Source organism: Denticeps clupeoides, chromosome 4, assembly GCF_900700375.1.
Source record: "Denticeps clupeoides chromosome 4, fDenClu1.1, whole genome shotgun sequence".
NCBI lineage: Eukaryota > Metazoa > Chordata > Actinopteri > Clupeiformes > Denticipitidae > Denticeps > Denticeps clupeoides.
Window position 1 is genome coordinate 28,300,531 of NC_041710.1, and position 19,027 is coordinate 28,319,557.

The window sequence follows — 19,027 nt, forward strand, 5'->3', positions numbered from 1 at the left end:
AGGCACTGAGTTTTAATGAATTTTTTAAATAAATGGCAACGGACATTTAAGCTACTTTTTCCCATGGACAATTTAACGTAGCCCATAAGTTCCCATAACTCCTTGCTTATTACCCTTCTGGTTGACAAGATAAACAAATATGACATTCGGCTTACCAAAGTCACGCGCACTATGGCATTAATATTGGTCACATGACGCTGTGTATATAAAAGATGCAGAAGGCTGTCTGCTACAGCTTCAACCTTCTCTAAAGAACAGTGGCCACGGGTTCTTCTTGTCTCCTCAGCAGTGAGTCCTGGTGGTGGGCTTGATTAATGTGAGTTAATGTGCAGAATGTGACTGTAGACCTGCAGTATGGCTTGTAAGTATAAACATTTACAGCTGTGACTGATGCATGTGGTCATGCACTCATGTAATTTAAATTGTCAGTGTTAATCTGTCAGAATTATTTATATAATTCACTCCAGTTCATGCAAGCATTGCTATGGATATTTAGAGCTCACGAGCCATTCAAGAAGATACCAAATAAATGTATTTTTTGTAGGTTGATATTCATTAGTAATAGCATGTAGTAGGCTGACCTATTTCAAAAGTCTGTCTTTGCAATACAATTTATAATTGGAATTTAACTGTGAATATTTTACGCTGCTTCCTCTTTACTATGTTATCTAGGGTTGGGAATAGTACTTCATGTTACAATGCTGGGATACTGTGACTCCCTTTTCTCCATTTTGTCTCCTAGTAGTTTTGTCTCAAGCTGCACTTTTCTGTTTGCACCTCGTCACTGGGGCAAAGTTCACGCTGTTGCTGTCCATGCCCAACAACTCTTTACCATTCAGCGTGGGGCGCATCGGAGCCGGGGCGCTAATTGCCATTGATGCTGTGAACAACAGCCCCGGTTTACTTCCAGGTCAGGTATCTGTAGGGATGTGCACTTGTGGGAGACCTCACAGAACTATGTGCTAAACATGGCACTTGATCATTAGCATGAGGTCCTCAGGATTTAAATCAATAGATCAAACAAGAACCACTTGGTTGTTATCTGCATCCTGAAAAAGAGAATCAAATTATTTCTGCCACCCAGAACACAATCTCTAATAATATTATAAACACAGTTAAAATGGGAGGAGCCTTAAAATGGGACAGTGCTCATGTATGCTACTTTGTCATTCTACATTTAAGCCAGTCAATACATCACATGCATCTGTTATCTATTTATTTATGTATATCCTTAATGCATTGCACTGTGCATGGTGCTACATTGAAAATAGGGGCAATTACGAAACAAATAAATGATTTATGAAACATTTATTAGCCAAATAAATCATGGTTAATACAGGGTAATGTTGGGGCGTCATGAAGAGGAACAGCTTTTTTTTTTTACAATGAAATATCATCATTAAATGATTGTGTTCCCATCTGTCCTTTAGATTATTTATTGAATCCAATGTGGGGAACAAGAACTAATCAAAGTCTGCACGTTCAAACTAAGAATCTGCATAAGTACATTTGACAGATTATGTCACATAGTGCTCGAGCTGTTCTATAGATAGCATTTGCCCATTAGGACTGAGAATTGCAGCCTAAAGGAGACCTTCATCTCTTTCATTTAGGTCATTGGCTGGAATACCATTATGTAGATGATGAGTGCAATGACCTGAAAGGCCCAGGGAAGGTAGTGGAGCTTCAGCACAGATACAAATACAGCGCTTTTATTGGCCCATCTTGCTCACAGGTACTTAACTCTACTATCCGTCTCCAGAATCTTTTAACCTAATGTTAATTAGCCGTAGCAGAGCAAATGAACTTTAATTGTGTTCATGTACTAGGTGTGTGCCGTGACTGCTAAGCTGGCAGCCTACTGGAACATTGCGGTGGTGAGCCCCATTTGTGCAGACCAGCAGTTTCTGGACAAAGAGGTGAGAGGATAAACAAATATAATCAATCGTTGCAATCTGTGGCACATAAAAAAGGGCTGAGCTGTACATGGAGCTATTAAAATATAAACAGACATTAATTATACGCATGCTCTGTATAAATGAAAAAGTGCTGACAATGTACCTGCAGAACATTTCTCCTGGTGTGCTGCTTCAGGCCGACAGGCTTCACACTTGGTGTATAAAAGTTTCTTTAGTTATATTCTTACGAGTGAGTTCTTAAGAGTGAGTTACTGTTGTAAATATGTGATCTGTTAATTTGTGGTTCATGCCACTGAGCAAAGCACCGTTCCCACACACTGCTCCCCGGGCATCTGTCATGGCTGCTGCCACTGCTCACTAAGGGTTACTATGGGTTAAATACAGAGGACACATTTCATTGTGTCACCGCGTGCTGTGCTGCAGTGTCTCACAATGACAATCACTTCACTTTCACTTTCACTGTATGTCCTGGGCTTCATTCTAAAAACTCAATATTAGGATCCAACAGGATGCTCCAATATGATGTCAACAAAGTCAGCATGTCAACTTCTACCAGTGTATTGCTGAAATATTACTGGATCCCGTTTTGATGTTGGTTATCATGCATGATATAAGTATAGAGCAAAAGCCCAATTCACACATAACATTTGGGTTGTGTAAACACTTGCCATCCTGGTCACAGTCATTTTAAATGCCTGGAAATTCAAATTTAGAATTGAAACTGACCTTATTGACCTGACCTGACCCGACCCGACCCGACCTTATTGTACAAGTGAAAAACTCAGATTTTCCTCCAGTTGGTACGAAATGTAAAAGCAGCCAGCAGTCAATAGTGTTTGAAGTATGAAAAATAGGATAGGAATCAACATAGAAATAATTTTTGTGGATGGTTCCTCCTAAAAACAAAGGAATGACGTCAACAATTGGCAGACAGAGCTGTGCCTGCCCAAGTCACTACAAAATTCTGAAAAATCTTTGCTCCATAACAGTTTGTTGTGTATGTGGTCAGACCTCTTTTTCACCACGACACTGAGTGTAATGTGTGTGCAAAAGATTTCTCAGGATAGAGGCAGAGGGTTTTACGTAATGCACTTTGCTCTCTGTGTGTTGTCTTGGTGCCGTAGGCATACCCAACTCTTACCAGGGTGTTTGGACCCTTCACTAAGATGGGCTCCTTTTTTGTGGCGATTTGTGAAGAGTTTGGCTGGCGGCGAATTGCGATTATATACGACAGCAAACCAGCATGGAACATCCCAGCAGAAGGAATAAGGTAAGAGAACCAAGAGATGAAGTCCATAAAATATCATCATGATGTAACGAAAACCTGGACCCAAACGAGCCCTTTAAGGAATTGTTCTGTGTCTGTGAAGGTACCAGGCGGAGATCAGCAACATCACGGTTTCCAAATACCTGGAGTTCAAAGAGGAAACAAATTCAACTTCCACATTTACCCAGATCCTGACGGAGGTGTCTGACGTGGCGCGAAGTGCGTGATGAAGAACGGGTGAAGGTCGATGTTTAACGCTCTCGTAGTGGTATGACCACTCACACCGCGCCCCATTCTCTGCCGCAGTCATCGTGATTTCAGCACAAGGAGAGGTTGTGCGCAGATTCCTCATAGAGGCCAAAAGGAGAGGGTTGACAAAAGGCGATTACATCTTTTTTTGCTTTGAGCCATACGAGCAAAAACACACGTTTGGAAACTTTGACTGGAAGCAAGGTGTTGCCAAATCTGACTGTTAAATATTACACGCTCCGTCCTCCGCGACATACTCACAACGCTTTTCTCCCAACATTTTTCTTGTGTTAAGGGGATGATTTTGACGATGATGCAAGACAGGCATACCAGGCCCTGTTCCTCCTCTCCTTGTACAAGCCCAGAGACGAGAAGTACAGAAACTTCTCCAACAACGTCATCCGCAGGTCCAGAGTGGACTTTGGCTTCGCATATTCTCCAAATGAGCAGGTGAGGACAGCCACACTCCAGACGGAAAGAACGTTTCTAGTAAATGTTGACAATTGGAATATCTGTGATCGTCTGATCTGGGATCATTTTGCGTACGCGCGTCTCCACAGGTGTCTGTTTTTGCCGCTATAGCTCACGACACGGTCTGGCTTTACGCTCAGGCCTTGAGCGAAACTTTGGCCGAAGGCGGTGACCCCTACGACGGTGTCAGCGTCACCCGCAGAATGTGGAACAGGACCTTCACAGGTTCGACGTCATCGCTGAGCAGCTAATTAATGAACGGCGGGGCCAGAAATCCAGTCGCGAGCGCCGCACCACTAACGCGTCTCCACGCTTGCCCCCCCGGGCCAGGTATCCAAGGAGATGTGACGATCGATGCGAGCGGAGACCGCGAGTTAACCTACATGATGAAGCACATGCAGGGCACGGGTGACAAGTTTGAAGTGAGTCAGTGACTTCGATTCATGTTTTAAAGAAACAGCCTCCTCCTGCCAAGGCCTGCTTCACCGCACACTTCATTCGCCATCACGCCTTGTCAGACAGAGCATAATAAATCCCACAAACACAGAGGCTGATGACTGATAAAAGCCACTGGTGTGTTTTTAACGAATCGTTCTCGCAGTGTCCCTCTTTTTCATGTTCCAGTGGCTTTGAAGTCATACTGTGATGTGTGTCTTTTCCTTCCTTCCTTGAATGGTCATGCTTTCCTTGTTCTAGGTTATTGCTAACAACTTTGGGACAAACAAAGCCTACGAGGCTGTGCCGGGCATTCACATCATTTGGCCAGGGGGGCAGAAGAGCCCCCCTAAAGACACACCTATTTGTGGATACAGAGGGGAGCATTGCACCAGAACTGGTAAAGCCAATGCCTAGTCATTTAAAAAAAAAAAAAAAGAAGTGATTGTCACGTGTGATACACAGCAGCACAGCACACAGTGCACACAGTTAAATTTGTCCTCTGCATTTAACCCATCACCCTGAGTGAGCAGTGGGCAGCCATGACAGGTGTGAGGGGAGCAGTGTGTGGGGACGGTGCTTTGCTCAGTGGCACCTTGGCCTCACCGCTTCCTTAACCGCTAGACCACCACTGCCCTAGCAGAGCTGCATTGGCCGGGAATCGAACCCGGGCCTCCCGCGTGGAAGGCGAGAATTCTACCACTGAACCTACAATGAATATTTGGGCATGCAAATGAATTACAAGTGGACAACGTTGTTTATTCTCTAACGTTTTTAGAACATGTGCACCCATTGAATAGTTACATTTCTGCCTTTATGCAAGCAGCATCCTAATCATACAGTGTATCCACGGTATGTGGGCACATCATTCAAAACATTTTATCGACAGCTTGTTGGTTTCAGGCCACTGCATGTGTGCAAGGATGAGGGTCAACCAAGAGGGGGAGCTGATGCTCCATCCAGCACCAAGCGTCAGTCAGGCACTCAGCACAGCGCGTTTCTGAGCGCATGTTCATGAGAATGTGCATGCACATTATCTAAGGGCACGGCTGAGGTCACTAAACTCATTTCTGTTCTAAACTCCTCAGCTGCTCTCTCAACCTCTTAAAAATAAGAAAAAGGAAAAGAAAAAAAACACGGTCAATTATTTAACAGTGGCTTTCAGATCAAAATCACCTTTCTTTCTTTGTGCTGAAATATGGATTTTTGAAATGGATCTTATTGAGGCCCCTGCAGGTGACAGATGAAACCAATAAACATCAGACCAGAATTATATAACATGGTTATCAGCAGTTTAGGATATTAGGGTAGACTGACATATGCTGTCTGAATTTAAACTGGCCTGTGTCTGGCCGGAATATGCGATATGAAGGACTCTGTTTTTATACAGGGTTATACATTGTACAGGTTCCTCTTTTTATTTTTTCTTTCCTTTCAGACAGAAAATTTGCGTTTGCTTTGGGACTCGTGCTTGGGCTGATGGCTACTGGGAGTCTTGCAGTTTTCATCCTATACAGGTGGTTTTATTTTATTAATAACATTTATGTACATTGCTTATTGCAATGAAAATGATCCCTGCTTCATTTGTCTACGATTACAACTCTATAACAGAATATGATGATTTGCAGAGCCTTTTCAACCTATATTCAGTTGAATACACTACAAAGACAAGATAATGTTCAAATGGATAAACTGAAAACTTTTTTTTAGGTAATTCTTTACTTATTATGAATTTGATGCCACATGTTCCAAACAAGCTGGGACAGGGGCATATTTAGCCCTGTGTTACATCACCTTTCTTTTTAACCTTCGGGAACAGAGGACACTAATTGTTGAAGCTGTGTAGGTTGAATTCTTTCCCATACTTCAGGACAACTTCAGTTGCTCATCAAGGAAGTATGGGATCTTCAATGTCATATTTTGTGCTTCATAAAGCGCCTCACATTTTCAATGGGAGACAGGCCATGGACTGCAGGTCTGGTCTCTTTAACTACGGAGCCACGCTGTTGTAAAACGAGCAGCATGTGGCCTCACCTTGCCTTGCTGAAATAAGCAGGGACGTCCCTAATAAAGACGTTTTTTGATCAGTCTTTTCCCCAGTCCCTTTCCCAGCTTTCCCAACGTATTGCAGGCATCAAAATCAAAATGAGTGAAGATGTTATGCCGGGGTCACAGAGGACATCGAGAGAGCGACTGTAGGGATAGTGCAGAAAGTCGCAAAAGAGTGGGTGAGTATATCGCCTTTTAATATATGACTGTACGCCAGCCGAAGCTGTACACCACGGTCATGTAAGCGCAGGTTATACGGTCATGTAAGTGCAGGTTAAGTCGAGGTGAGATGGGATCCGAGTCAAGCATGTAGAAACAGTTTCAATGACTGAGCGCCAAGCACCTGGTCAAACGTCGCCCCTGTCACGTGACAAGGGTCAAGTGACAGAAGATTTGCAAAAGGCAATAAAGTTTATGAGTTTGAACATTAGATATCTTGTCTTTGTGTGTGTATTCAACTGAATATAGGTTGGATGGGATTTTACAGCTGAACATTTATTGAAGTCACTCTGATAAATGGTGGCTAGCAGACCTAAAGCATTAAAACCCCAACAAACAACAACCCATTAAGAGATACCCCAAAAAAAAGCTAAAAAAAAATAATAATAATTTGTTATCTTGTGTAAAGTAGACTGAAATCTCTAATCTCTGAAAGTCCCCTAATACAGAATTTGAAGTCTCTTTCTGAAATTCAGCATTTGTGAACAATTGCAGCCACTTTTATCCAGTCCCACAATACTGGGACAATATCCAATCAGTATTGTCTGTTAAATTCAATATTACATTTTACGGTGTAGTAGCAATTATTATTTTCATATAACATTTGACCTACTATTTCAAATGCGCTTTTTGCTAAATTTTCAGTCAGTTTTTTTTTAAATAGTAAAATGACCATTTTTGTAAGATTAGAAATGGTTTATGGTTACACAGGAAATATAAGCTTCAGGAGAAGACATCCATGAGGCTGTGGAGGATCAACCCAGACAATGTCATCATGATGGAGCACTCCTTCATGACCTCAGCAGGAAAGGTGTAGAGTCAAAGGTCGTTGCCAAGGCGGCCACCAGCACTCTTACAGCTAGGACTCTTGCCTCTCCTTGACTTCCAACCTTTCACTGAGCTGAAACATCATGCTGATAGATCATCCTCTGCAAAACGACTAACTGCACTTATCCATGAACTCATCATTTTAAAGTGGTTAAAATTCTACATCTGTCTGTAAATCACTCACTTAAAGCATAGCAGTACTAAAATTAGATCCCTGAGAGCTCTCTTAATTCCAGAGATTGATGCTTTGAGACAACAGGGTCATACCCTACAACAATAGATCAAATGAAATAAGCATTGTCCACTATTTCCTTGGCAAGTTCATTAAACTTTGTTGGATAAACACAAAAAGCAGGCCTTGAGAGAAACAGCACAAACATTATCCAGAGTAATCAGACCTGGCATTTTAGCCAAATTAAGTGTAATCAATTAGTGATCAGTCCAAAATAAATTATTCAATTATTTTGGAGTGGTTTATTTCATCAAGCAAAGTTTAAGTTCATTGTCTTGATTTTTTTAAATTTTTTGCTTCTAATTTATGGCACCTTATTTGAATACCAATGCCATTCAGGGGTCTCCTGAGTCGATTATTGGCAGCATTCAGGACAGGAGCTCATCCCACAGGACTGCAGTCTATAAGGTGAGTGCCTCACTGCTCAATATTTAATCTTATTATGTAGGTGGAAGTAGTCGATGTCACAGTTACGTTGTTTTCACTGTGCAGTTCCTGAATATTGACCTATTTGTGTGTGTTGTCTCATACATCTTCATTCTTCACCAGTCAGTTTGAATAAAAGTGTCTCCCAGATGATCAAAAGTAAATGTAGATTTTGACCTTACCCTATGACAATAAGGCCACATACTTGCCAAGGGACGGTGGCTCAGTGGTTAGGGCTTTGGACTTGTAATTACAAGATTGTGAGTTTAGATCCCATGATGAGCCACTGTTAGCCTCAAAACCTCAATGCTCCTGGTGCTCCTGCAAATTAGCAGCTTCCGATGAGAAATCGGCTCATTATTGGCATATAATATTGGCATATAATTGGCTCATTATTGGCATATAATTATATGTGCCCATAATTTTTCTGTCCCAGAATCTCATTGTTGTTTTCAGGGGAATGTGTGTGCGCTGCGCCTCCTTACCGTGAAAAGTGTGTATCTGAGCAGTGAGCTGCACGCTGAACTCAGGCAGGTGGGGTTTCATTCGCCAATTGTTCTATGACCTGTGACCTATTACCTTTGGGCAAATGCAGTAATAATTGTTGTCTACTGCATGCATGCAGTGCAGAGATTTGACGCACCCAAACATCTGTGGCTTCATCGGGGCGTGCCTAGAGCCCCCCCAGCCCTTCTTACTCACCGAGTACTGCCCTAAAGGCAGTCTGCAGGTAAAGGCTGTGGTCCGGACTTTTTCTGCTGAGGCTTCTAAGCACTTTCATCATGTGTTTCATCTTCCAGGACATTTTAAAAAGCAAGTCTATCAAGCTGGATTGGAGCTTTAGGTATTCTCTCATGCTGGACATTGTAAAGGTATGCTATTCCTTATATTACAGAGGCATTCTGATTAATACAGAAATTGCACTTTGAGTTACCCTGCATAAAACTGATCACCTGAACTTCAACTTGAAGATACACTCATGACAATCTAAATTATTTTTATTCCCTTCCTTACAAGAGAAACCAGCAAACAGATAAATAAATGTTCAAATAAGACCAAATGTACTCTGGATGAAGTGCAATATTATAAGTGGGCACCACACCTTTATAATAGTTTTCAATTTAATAGTGATTCTTCTTGGTGATTTTCTTAAATTGTAATTTAGTTTTTTTTTAACACATGATTGTTAAAATGCATTGATAACTTTAGCTGTATTCATAAATGTATATCTCAATAAATGTATGGTGTCATTTTCTGTCATTGTCTGTTAAAGTAAAAGTAAAGTGATTGTGAAACACAATGAAACATTTCCTCTGCTTTTAACCATCACCCTTGGTGAGCAGTGGGCCGCCATGACATGTGCCCGGGGAGCAGTGTGTGGGGACGGTGCTTCGCTCAGTGGGACCTTGGTGGATCGGGCTTCGAACCACTAATATTCTGATTACGGGCAAAAGTACTGGAATGTTTAATGCATGTAGCTGTTTTTTTTTTTCGGTTTTCGGAAGCAACCTGTGTTCGTCAAAGTTACACATTGCTGTATGAAGCTGTACATGAGTCTGCCTATGTAACCATCTCTAGGGGGTGGACTACCTCCACCACAGCCCCCTGCGCTCCCATGGACACCTCTCCTCCTCCAACTGTGTGGTGGACAGCCGCTTTGTTCTGAAGGTCACAGACTTTGGGCTCAGCCACCTGAGACGACCTGCCACAGGGGAGGCCCCAGACAGGCCAGATCACTGGCACGGTGAGTACACCTTTTGAAAAACTGGTTACAGATACTGTCACGGCCAAAACTGCTTTGCTGAAATGGGCTGGGTAGCCGACCGATCTGCAGAATCAGCTTGGCTCAGCTGGTGCTTCAAGCCCTATTTAGCGGCTGATTAGAAGATTACCATTATGTACACAGTAGCTCCAAGCGACTGCCGATGGACTGGGAAAGGGTTAGACAGGGATTAAAATGCCATGCACACCACATTACACACAAGTTTTTTTTCTGATAAATGGACTCTGAGCATCGCATTAACTGTTAATGCATTCATCCTGTCTGGTTTGGCTTTGAATATGTGTGTTATTGAGGCATTTATGAGCCTGTATGATTCTCTCTAGCCTTGTTGTGGAGAGCCCCAGAGCACCTGAGGCACAGCATGCCATTGAATGGCACCCAGAAAGGAGATGTGTACAGCTTTGGCATCATTGCCCATGAGGTGGTATACCGCTGTGGACCATTTTACATTCCCAAGAGCAGCCTGAAGCCCTGGGGTAAGTACTCACATGTAGACAGTAGACATTTGATGCAGACATGTGATCATTCTATTTCTGACTTCACTCCAACGAGGGGAAAATTAATTTTATTCATAGCTGTTGCCTTGCCTGGGGGCTTTGAAGCACTCTATCTGTGAAAATAACCAGAGGCAGGTAACCAGTGGAAAAAAACTCTTTGCTAAAAGTGAAAATTAAGTCATTCAACAGAGAATTTGTGATCAAGGATTAACACACTGATTATGGTGTTGTGTGTACTAATCTAATTCTATTCTCTCACACACAAAAAAAAACATGCATGAGTAAGTAATGTCTAAGCACTGGTGCTTCAAAACATGATGAATTCATCACCAACCCTGGTCCTGTAGGTGCCCTGCACAGCTTAGTTCTTACTGTGTTCCAGCACACCCGATTTACCTCTGATAGGTCTGATAGGCAGACAAAGTCACCAAAGTTCCCAGTGCCTCTCAATTTTTCAGTACCTCTCAAGTTTTCTTAAAATGGTTCTCATGGAAACGGCATTATAATATAAACTGGTCTCTGCAATTAACCCATAAGCAATACCTGAAAGTAGATCATGCTGCACTATGACTTTTGCCTGACATGAACAACCCAGGCTAATCCAGTTCTGACCAGAAGACGATGGTTTCCCCTTTTTGAGAGGAATCCCTTGGGTCCTCTTAAGGTGTCTTCCTATTTTCTGATATTTTCTGATATTGCCTGATAATTTTTCCTTACTAGATTCAGCTTTGTTTTGTTCACTAGGGGTATTTAGCATTGTTCTAATGTTATGAACTTTATGCCAATATACATTGAAGAAAAAGTGACGATTTATTGCCTGTTAATATATTTGTTGTGAAAAATCTTGGTTAAATACAAACTCTTGACCCCTCATTGCCAATAATAACTGGCAATTTTGTTCCTAGGGGCAAACCCATAGTCAAATTTGGCAGCATGCAGCAGATATTTCCACCGGCAACTTTGTGTGCACACCAGAAAGTGCTTTAGAGATCTCATCAGTTGATTGGCTGATGATGAGTTTTGCCAGATGGTCCTTAGTCCTTCACCCGGTTCACAGTGAGCCTTGCCATGCAGAATTACCTTGCCAGTTACATAGCTCATTAATAATTTAGATATTATGATTAGGGCACACATTAACCAACGTTATAATGAATAAAACTGGCTATGCACCCGATCTAATAACTTCATAAGTGGTCTTTCTGCAAGACATTTTTTATTGTGTATATTAAATATGTCCCATCATTTTAACGGACTGGTAACTTGTTGCATGTTTTACCTGACTGTATTCTCCTTATCATAGCACAGCATATCTAGCACTCAGTGTATTTACCAGTGTTTTTGCTGTGAGTTTTTTGGCCCAACTCAATACCTGCACATTTTGCAATTAATTAATCATCGTTGATCACCTTTAATTCTAAAGCTTGCTTTAGTTGTCTTTGGTTACAGGGGAAGTCTTAGTTTAAACTCAGTCTTGGCGTTGATCCTTCATTTTTTTTTCTTCCAGAGGACATCGTCTAACTGAATCCATTCTCTCAACTCATCTGTCCAGATGTTTTTAGATTTTGTGGCAGTTTTGCTTCCGTTTCTTACTAATTATGCACACATGACCTGTTCTTTTAGAAAAAAAGGTTTAAGTCGCTGAACTCTACAAATCTCGTTGTTCCCATTTAGATATAGTGGAACGAGTGAGGGCAGGAGGCTGCAACCCCCTAAGACCCCACACAGACCGGGCCGAGTGCCCAGAGGAGGTGGAGAACCTGTTGAGGAGCTGCTGGAGGGAGAGGCCTGCTGAACGGCCGGATTTCCCCACCATCGGATCCTCTGTGAGGAAGCTCTGCACCAACGGGTCTGTAGCATTCCAGAAGGAGGGTCACATCGGGAAATGTGGGAATGCAATGTGCTGTAAGGAATTTCTGAGTTATGGTTTTGATGGAATTACTCTGGGGTTTTGTTTTAGCCCACAAAGAATAAAGATAAGCGACAAATTTAAACCACATTTTCATCACTAAGCTAAAGTGATGTTTTTAGCGCTTGCGTGGACACGGACACCGTTTCAAATCCAATTGGATATGTGATGTCAAATTGAACACAGTACACAATCTGTGGCTATGCAACATGAATGAGAAGGTTTTTGTGGCCTATAAATTTCAAAAACCGTATCAGTTTGTGCATGTGTGCTATATGTTATCATGAATGTTAATAAAATTAGCAGTGAACTGGCCTGGGAGATTAGTTACTACTGATCTAGTATTGCTAATGTCGCAACTCCATCAGGCTACAGAACCCGGGTAGGATGTAAACGGAGAGCGATGTGCGCTGGATCATGACCGCGAACAGAACTACACACGACTGTTGCATCTACAAACGGCGGGCAGCAAAGTGCAAACTTTAAAGAGACGTCAATTTGTGCATTATACAATTACCCCGTTCATTAGTTCCGACGCCTCTTTATCATTCTGCTCTCATCAGTCGTTTCCCCCCCAGGAGAATATTCATGACCGGCGATGTGGAGCCGATGGAAAGATACACGAGGAGTGTTTGTCTCAGTGAGCATGCTCTGTGTGTGTGTGTGTGTGTGTGTTTTGCTTTTGTGTATCTGTAAATCGTCCTTTTTTCGCCTCACTGTGATTGGCATGTCAGATTTCGAGCCACCTCTTTTCGTAGAAATTCCCAGTTATTCATTTCTAAGTGGCCCTAAAGACACGGCAGGGATTTTTAATGGAGGCGATCAACAGAGGGGCAGCAGCTCCATTAATAACACTTAGAGATGACAGCTCCAAATCAGGTACACAAATGCAGAGCCTCAGCGGCCATTCCCCAAGGGCTCCTGACACGCAACTCAGTGGCGGCCAGCCTGACAGCCTGCATGATCGCAGCATTAATCCAGCCGGGAGAAGAAGGAAGCGCGGTGGAACAAAGACGGAGACAACGGCGAAGAAGAGCTGGTGACAGGAGGTGAAGGGAGAGGGAGGAGCTGCGGCGCACACGGACGAAGAGAGTGACGGGGTGAGAGTGACAGAAGAAAGACAATGAGGAGAGCTGGAGGACAGACAGGAAATCAACATCCTGTTCTGCTACTGAGCGTCATCTAGCCAACTTGTCATAAAGCAGAACCCAAGTCCTCGTTTCACCCCCCCGCCCGCACCCCTGCTGATGTACGTGTCACGTAACCCCTTTAAGTCAGCTGTCCTCGGTTACTCTGAGATTTTAAGCATGAGGAAGTGTGAAGCCTTCCGAGCACCCGGCTTTAAAATAAACACAGCATGAGTGCTGGATTTATTTATGGGGAGTTAAGAATCAGTCAGTCTGTCAGTTTCCACTTGTCTGTGCAGATGAGTGTCGGGGACCAGACACCCCATACCTCAGCAACGGTCTGCAGCTTCTTCTCTCAGGGGAGAGTTCCGAGGCGCTCCCAGGACAACCAAGACATATGATCTCCCCAGCGATTCCCTGGGGTCTCTGCCTAGCGGGACGTGCCTAAAAAGACTGTAACCTTATCGTGGAATTTGTGAGCAATTTTTTTTGTGAGCTTCAGGCTTCTGGCAGGGTCTCCCATGGCAATATTGGGGGCTTACTAGACCCACCTCTGGAGCCAGGCCTTGGACTTGTGTCTGCAGATGAGCATCTGGTGGATGAGTGATTCACATAGCTTTGCCAGGCTCCCACCGAAATAGCCAATCTGTTGGTTCACCACCCTCAGGAGGAAGGATGTTGTAGAAAAATGTTTTAGTAACTTCTAGTAATTTTTGGTATGGCACAACTGAGCACTGTGTATCTGTTTTGAGTTCCAGCGTAGATCTCTCTCTGTGTGGAGTTCACATGTTCTCAAAGCTGAGTGTGTAGGTTTTCCCCAGATGGGTCAAAAATAATGCCGTTTGTCTCATAGATGTCCACCCTGCAATTTACTGGTGTCACACGTGGCCATGGCAGGGCGCTGCCACTAGGGGCCACTATTGGACAAGGACATTTGCACAGCCTCCTTTGACTGTGTCTTTTGACTTGTATCTTGAATGCAGGGTTGTAATCCAGTGAAAAGACATGCAAACCCAAGCTCTAACCCATACCTTTTACTCACCTCTAGACTTTTAACAAAATTATCCCTGTTATTACCTAAAAAGATGTATCTCCTCATTCACACATACAATTGCAATTGATAACAAATGAAACCAATTTAGTAAAATGTCTATCTCTAAGTTCCTTAGGTACATCATGTAATGTACAAGTATCTGCTTCCTACTGATATTGTAAAAGTAAATTTAATGATTCTGCATGCTTTTGTATGCCAGAACCTCTTGAACAAGTTGTCCAGTGTCCTTGCTGCTGGAAACATGGTCTTATGTGCTTTACATTATTTTCCACCATTCCATTGAGGGACACTTAGAGTTTTCACATTTATCCAAGGACTTCCTTTAAGCTGTAAAGAAAAATGTCCGAGTGAATGAAATGGCTGAGGACCATCTGCCTGTGTGACTCAGGGGAAGTGGGAGTATCCTGGATGACCTACTGACTCGGCTGGAGCAGTACGCCTGCAACCTGGAGGAGGTGGTGAACGAGCGCACCGCTCAGTTCCTCGAAGAGAAGAGGAGGACTGAAGGCCTCCTGACTCAGATGCTGCCGAGGTAATGCATCACTTCCGCCCTCATTGTTGTTGATGAAGAGCTGTTTACCCCCCCCCCCCCCCATCTCCCTTTTAAAACCCTTTTCACTTCCTCACCACTGGTCATTTTTCATGTGAAGAGCGATGAATGTGTTTCAGGTAACATTATTCTCCAAGGAGAGAACAATAGGATTCAGAAACAATTACAACCACCAGGTATTAAAGGGCCTGTGTGCCTTTGCCTCTGTCATTTAAATGTAATATAAACAATTTTATATATGTTGAGGTCTGTGGCCATCCAGCTTATCAGTGGGAGGACAGTGCAGGCTGAGACGTACGACTGCGTCACCATTTACTTCAGTGACATCGAGGGCTTCACTGCCATGTCCGCCAGTCTCACACCTATGCAGGTGAGAATCCTTTGGCAGCCTGTGAACGCCAGTCTATTTGTGCCTGATGAACACTTGTTTGTGCAAAAAATAAACAGATTAACATGGCACTGAAGAATTTTTATTATTAAGTAAGAGCTGTGCACTGACAATTCACCCAGAAAACATGATCACTGAAAAAGAAGCAAGTCTCTACTGACTCTGTACTTCCTTTTATATTGCTTTAATTCAATGGAACTCATTTTGGCACAATTCATGTCCACAGTGAATGAAGCTTTGTACTTAATTGTAGAGTTTTTGTTCAATAATTGCATGGCAGTCTGACTAATGGAGGGCAATTTAAAAAATCGAATCTCGTCAAAATTAGTTATAGTAAAAAGTAAAAAAAACTCAGTAAGACTTGCCCTTCCGGTGACTGTCCGCTAGCTGACCCACCCCTGTGCCGTGGAAAGGGCCCATGCTCTCCTCTGGCATTACCGGATGTCTCCTACTTTAGAGGGTGACGCGGGGTCCTCTCTGTGGTTTGACCTGGGTGCCGTGCCTGTGCCACTTACTGGAAAAACAATTTGACTGTCTTGCAGTTGTCATTGCACTCTCACAGCTGCAGCTCAGTGGAAAAAGCTGTTGTCACTGCTGTCATGTGTGTGTATTTGCAGGTAGGTGTGAGAATGTGTGCTGGCATGTGTTCTGGTTTCTGTTTTTAGGTGGTAAACGTGCTGAATGACTTATACACGTACTTTGACAACATCATCGACAACCATGATGTTTATAAGGTGAATCTACTGTTTGACAACCTCTTCACCGTGCATTCATCACAATTAATCTAAGACTGACTTGTGTTCATGTACTTTTTTATTCTTACCAGTTGTAGAACCTGCATACAAGCTCATTTATACAATCATTCAAAAAACTAATTTCAAATTCCATTTGATAAGATAAACACATAGGACACGTTTTTCAAACTGGCACCAAGTGCAATGTGTATGCTCATGTGTAAGGTAAGGTGTCCTCTGGATTTACATAAATAGATAAAGCAAGAAAGAACCACTTGGACACAAACACGCAACTCACTAATGTACATATAATGAAATAGGATATCAATTTACTGGGCAAAGGGGACCCCAGACAGACATAAAACATGGGTTTAAAAAAAGATGAACAGAATGAAGACAGGACACAGCAAAGATACATTTATACTAAGAATCATTTACATTTACAGCATTTATGAGACGCCCTTATCCAGCTCAGGGACACAATGGCAGTAAGTGGGATTCAAACCCGGGTCTTCTCGTTCATAGGCGAGTGTGTTACTCACTAGGCTACTACCACCCTAATCATAGATTACACTAAAGGTAAATCGGGGTGCACAAGGTAATCATGAAATGTCAGGATCATGACTTAACTACATGTTTGTAATATTTGAAATGGGAGGAGCACAATGATGGACAGCTCTCATGAACAAGATTTCATCATTCAATATGATATAAAACAATGCCAGTCTATAAATCTCATGCATAAACCTCATTATAGGTTATGCTACAACTGTTGAAAATAGTGTCCATAATGTACATAGGGTGGTAGTACCCTAGTGAGCCTATCAACCAGAAGACCACAAAGTCACAACATCAAACCCCACTTACTACCATTGTGTCCATAAGCAACACCCTCCAGAGGGACTGTCCCTTTAACTACTGATTGTGTGTGCCTCTGGATAAGGGCCTCTGATGAATACCATAAAATGTAAATGCAAAAAATTTAGTTGCATAATATGCAGTACACATAAAGTTAAGTATCTCTGTTCAGGTCTGATATGTTCATATCTGTCAGGTGGAGACCATCGGCGATGCGTACATGGTAGTGTCTGGGCTGCCGATCAGAAATGGGGATGACCATGCTAAAGAAATTGCCAAAATGTCTTTAGCAATAGTGCAGGGCATGCAAGAGTTCAAGAGTGACCACGTGCCCTGTCAGCGGTTAAAAGTCCGAATTGGACTCCATTCAGGTAAGACGCGTTCTCTACACACATTTAAAAATTAAGCCTGAGATAGAGCTGCTTGTCCGTCAACAATGGTTTTTACTTCAAGCCTTTTCTCTTCAGGTCCATGTGTTGCAGGCGTTGTTGGCCTCAAAATGCCGCGTTACTGTTTATTTGGAGACACTGTCAACACTGCATCACGGATGGAGTCTCATGGCTTATGTAAGAACTACAACACTATCAAATATATCTGATAAAACTTTCACCAGCTATCAGAATCATTGTCAAACAAAAAAAAATTACATTTAGTCACTATGGGGATAAAACAATTAAAGAAGTTGTGAATTGAAGTGTTCCTGTTGGACAGTGACAGGCATTGAAAGCCCTGGACATGATTATGTGCACTTAAAAAATGTGCTTCTTTAGCTCTGAAGGTCCATGTCAGCAGTTCCACCAAAGCCCTGCTGGACACATTTAGAATGTTCCACTGTGAGCTCAGAGGAGACATTCACCTAAAGGTAATGCGATAAAAAACAACATGCTTATACAGTATAAAAAAGTATAAGCAAAAGAGGATTAGGTAATCATATCATATCATACCAGGGTATTAACTGTTAGAGAAGTGTGAAAGAAATGTCTTTTATCTGACTGGTCTTTCCATTGAACAGACTACAGCTGGAGGAAATACAAAAATAGCAACTATTTGACCATTTCCTACACTGCATTAATTTGCCATCCTTTTCCATCACAGGGAAGAGGGATCATGAGGACGTACTGGCTTTTGGGGGAGGACCAGTAAAAACGCTCCCTTTTTTTATTCTTCTTGTCTTTCACTCCATTACTTATTTTGGATCATAATATTCGTCTTGAATATTTTAATGGACCACTGGACCACTGAGGACGTTTCAGTTGAGATGATTTACATTCATACTGTGTGTACTATACACTACACAACTATTATATAATTTCTAAATCGTTGACTGTCACAACCACAACCTCACAGAGCCCCACCCCATAGTAATCACACCCTCCATTACCTCACCATGCTGTTTAGTTTTATGTCTACACATGTGCACTGTGCCTTTGGTGTTTAATATCGAGGAATAACGCTTGTTTTACAACTTGATAATATTTATGACTGGAATAAAGCTTTTTTATTTCCTCACAGTTGGGTCACCCTTGTAAAACCAGGTTTCTGTGAAAGCTTTAAGGATTTTGCTTTTTCAGTGTTATGTTCTCAAATTCACTTAGAACTCAACGATTGAAGTTTAATGACATTTTAGACGGGTATATGGTTTCTATTTCTAAAATCTATTTCACTTCCATCATCCTGCATTTGAGCTTTTAATATTTCATAGAGTCTGAGCTCTATAGCACAGCCTAGACAAACTGCTAAAATTCACACTTGAACGATACAAATGTTTCTAAATTATTCTTTGTTTTGAGCACTCATAAAGATGACAACAGAAGATTTCTATCTCTCATATATATGATAAATAAAGACTGTATGGGAATGTTGGTTTAAAATGCAATAAACATAATTTTATAAAGGACACAAATTTCATAAGATTTGTATTAATGAAAAAAGAAAAAGGTCCTAAGATCTGAAACACGGTAATCAGACTCCATTGTCAGACTCATTATTTGCAAAATAATACATAGCCAAATACATTTCTCATACTTTCATGCAT

General features: G+C 42.1%; 1 protein-coding gene and 1 non-coding gene across 2 annotated transcripts; one reads left to right on the forward strand and one right to left on the reverse strand.

Annotated features, from left to right (window-relative positions):
• Positions 1 to 251: 251 nt before the first annotated feature.
• On the forward strand, positions 252 to 18,613 carry LOC114788477 (atrial natriuretic peptide receptor 1). The gene is made up of 27 exons (XM_028977097.1): positions 252 to 361; positions 743 to 910; positions 1,614 to 1,735; positions 1,830 to 1,919; positions 3,044 to 3,189; positions 3,290 to 3,405; positions 3,493 to 3,639; positions 3,731 to 3,885; positions 3,996 to 4,131; positions 4,237 to 4,328; positions 4,603 to 4,741; positions 5,780 to 5,858; positions 7,321 to 7,422; positions 7,987 to 8,077; positions 8,552 to 8,629; positions 8,721 to 8,825; positions 8,896 to 8,967; positions 9,674 to 9,839; positions 10,202 to 10,354; positions 12,047 to 12,221; positions 14,857 to 14,994; positions 15,259 to 15,382; positions 16,066 to 16,134; positions 17,189 to 17,363; positions 17,460 to 17,558; positions 17,763 to 17,854; positions 18,088 to 18,613. Exons 1-27 carry the CDS (start codon positions 355 to 357, stop codon positions 18,133 to 18,135), a joined length of 3,084 nt encoding a protein of 1,027 aa, XP_028832930.1. The 5' UTR covers positions 252 to 354; the 3' UTR covers positions 18,136 to 18,613.
• trnag-ucc (transfer RNA glycine (anticodon UCC)) lies at positions 4,988 to 5,058 on the reverse strand. The gene has a single exon. It is a non-coding gene; the product is annotated as a tRNA-Gly (tRNA).
• Positions 18,614 to 19,027: the final 414 nt, after the last annotated feature.

What these genes read in the sequence shown, in the direction of transcription:
- LOC114788477 (XM_028977097.1), top strand. An exon ending in GGAGCATTGCACCAGAACTG is followed by an intron (nt 4,742 to 5,779) that starts GTAAAGCCAATG and finishes CTTTCCTTTCAG; the next exon opens with ACAGAAAATTTGCGTTTGCT. An exon ending in TCATGCTGGACATTGTAAAG is followed by an intron (nt 8,968 to 9,673) that starts GTATGCTATTCC and finishes AACCATCTCTAG; the next exon opens with GGGGTGGACTACCTCCACCA.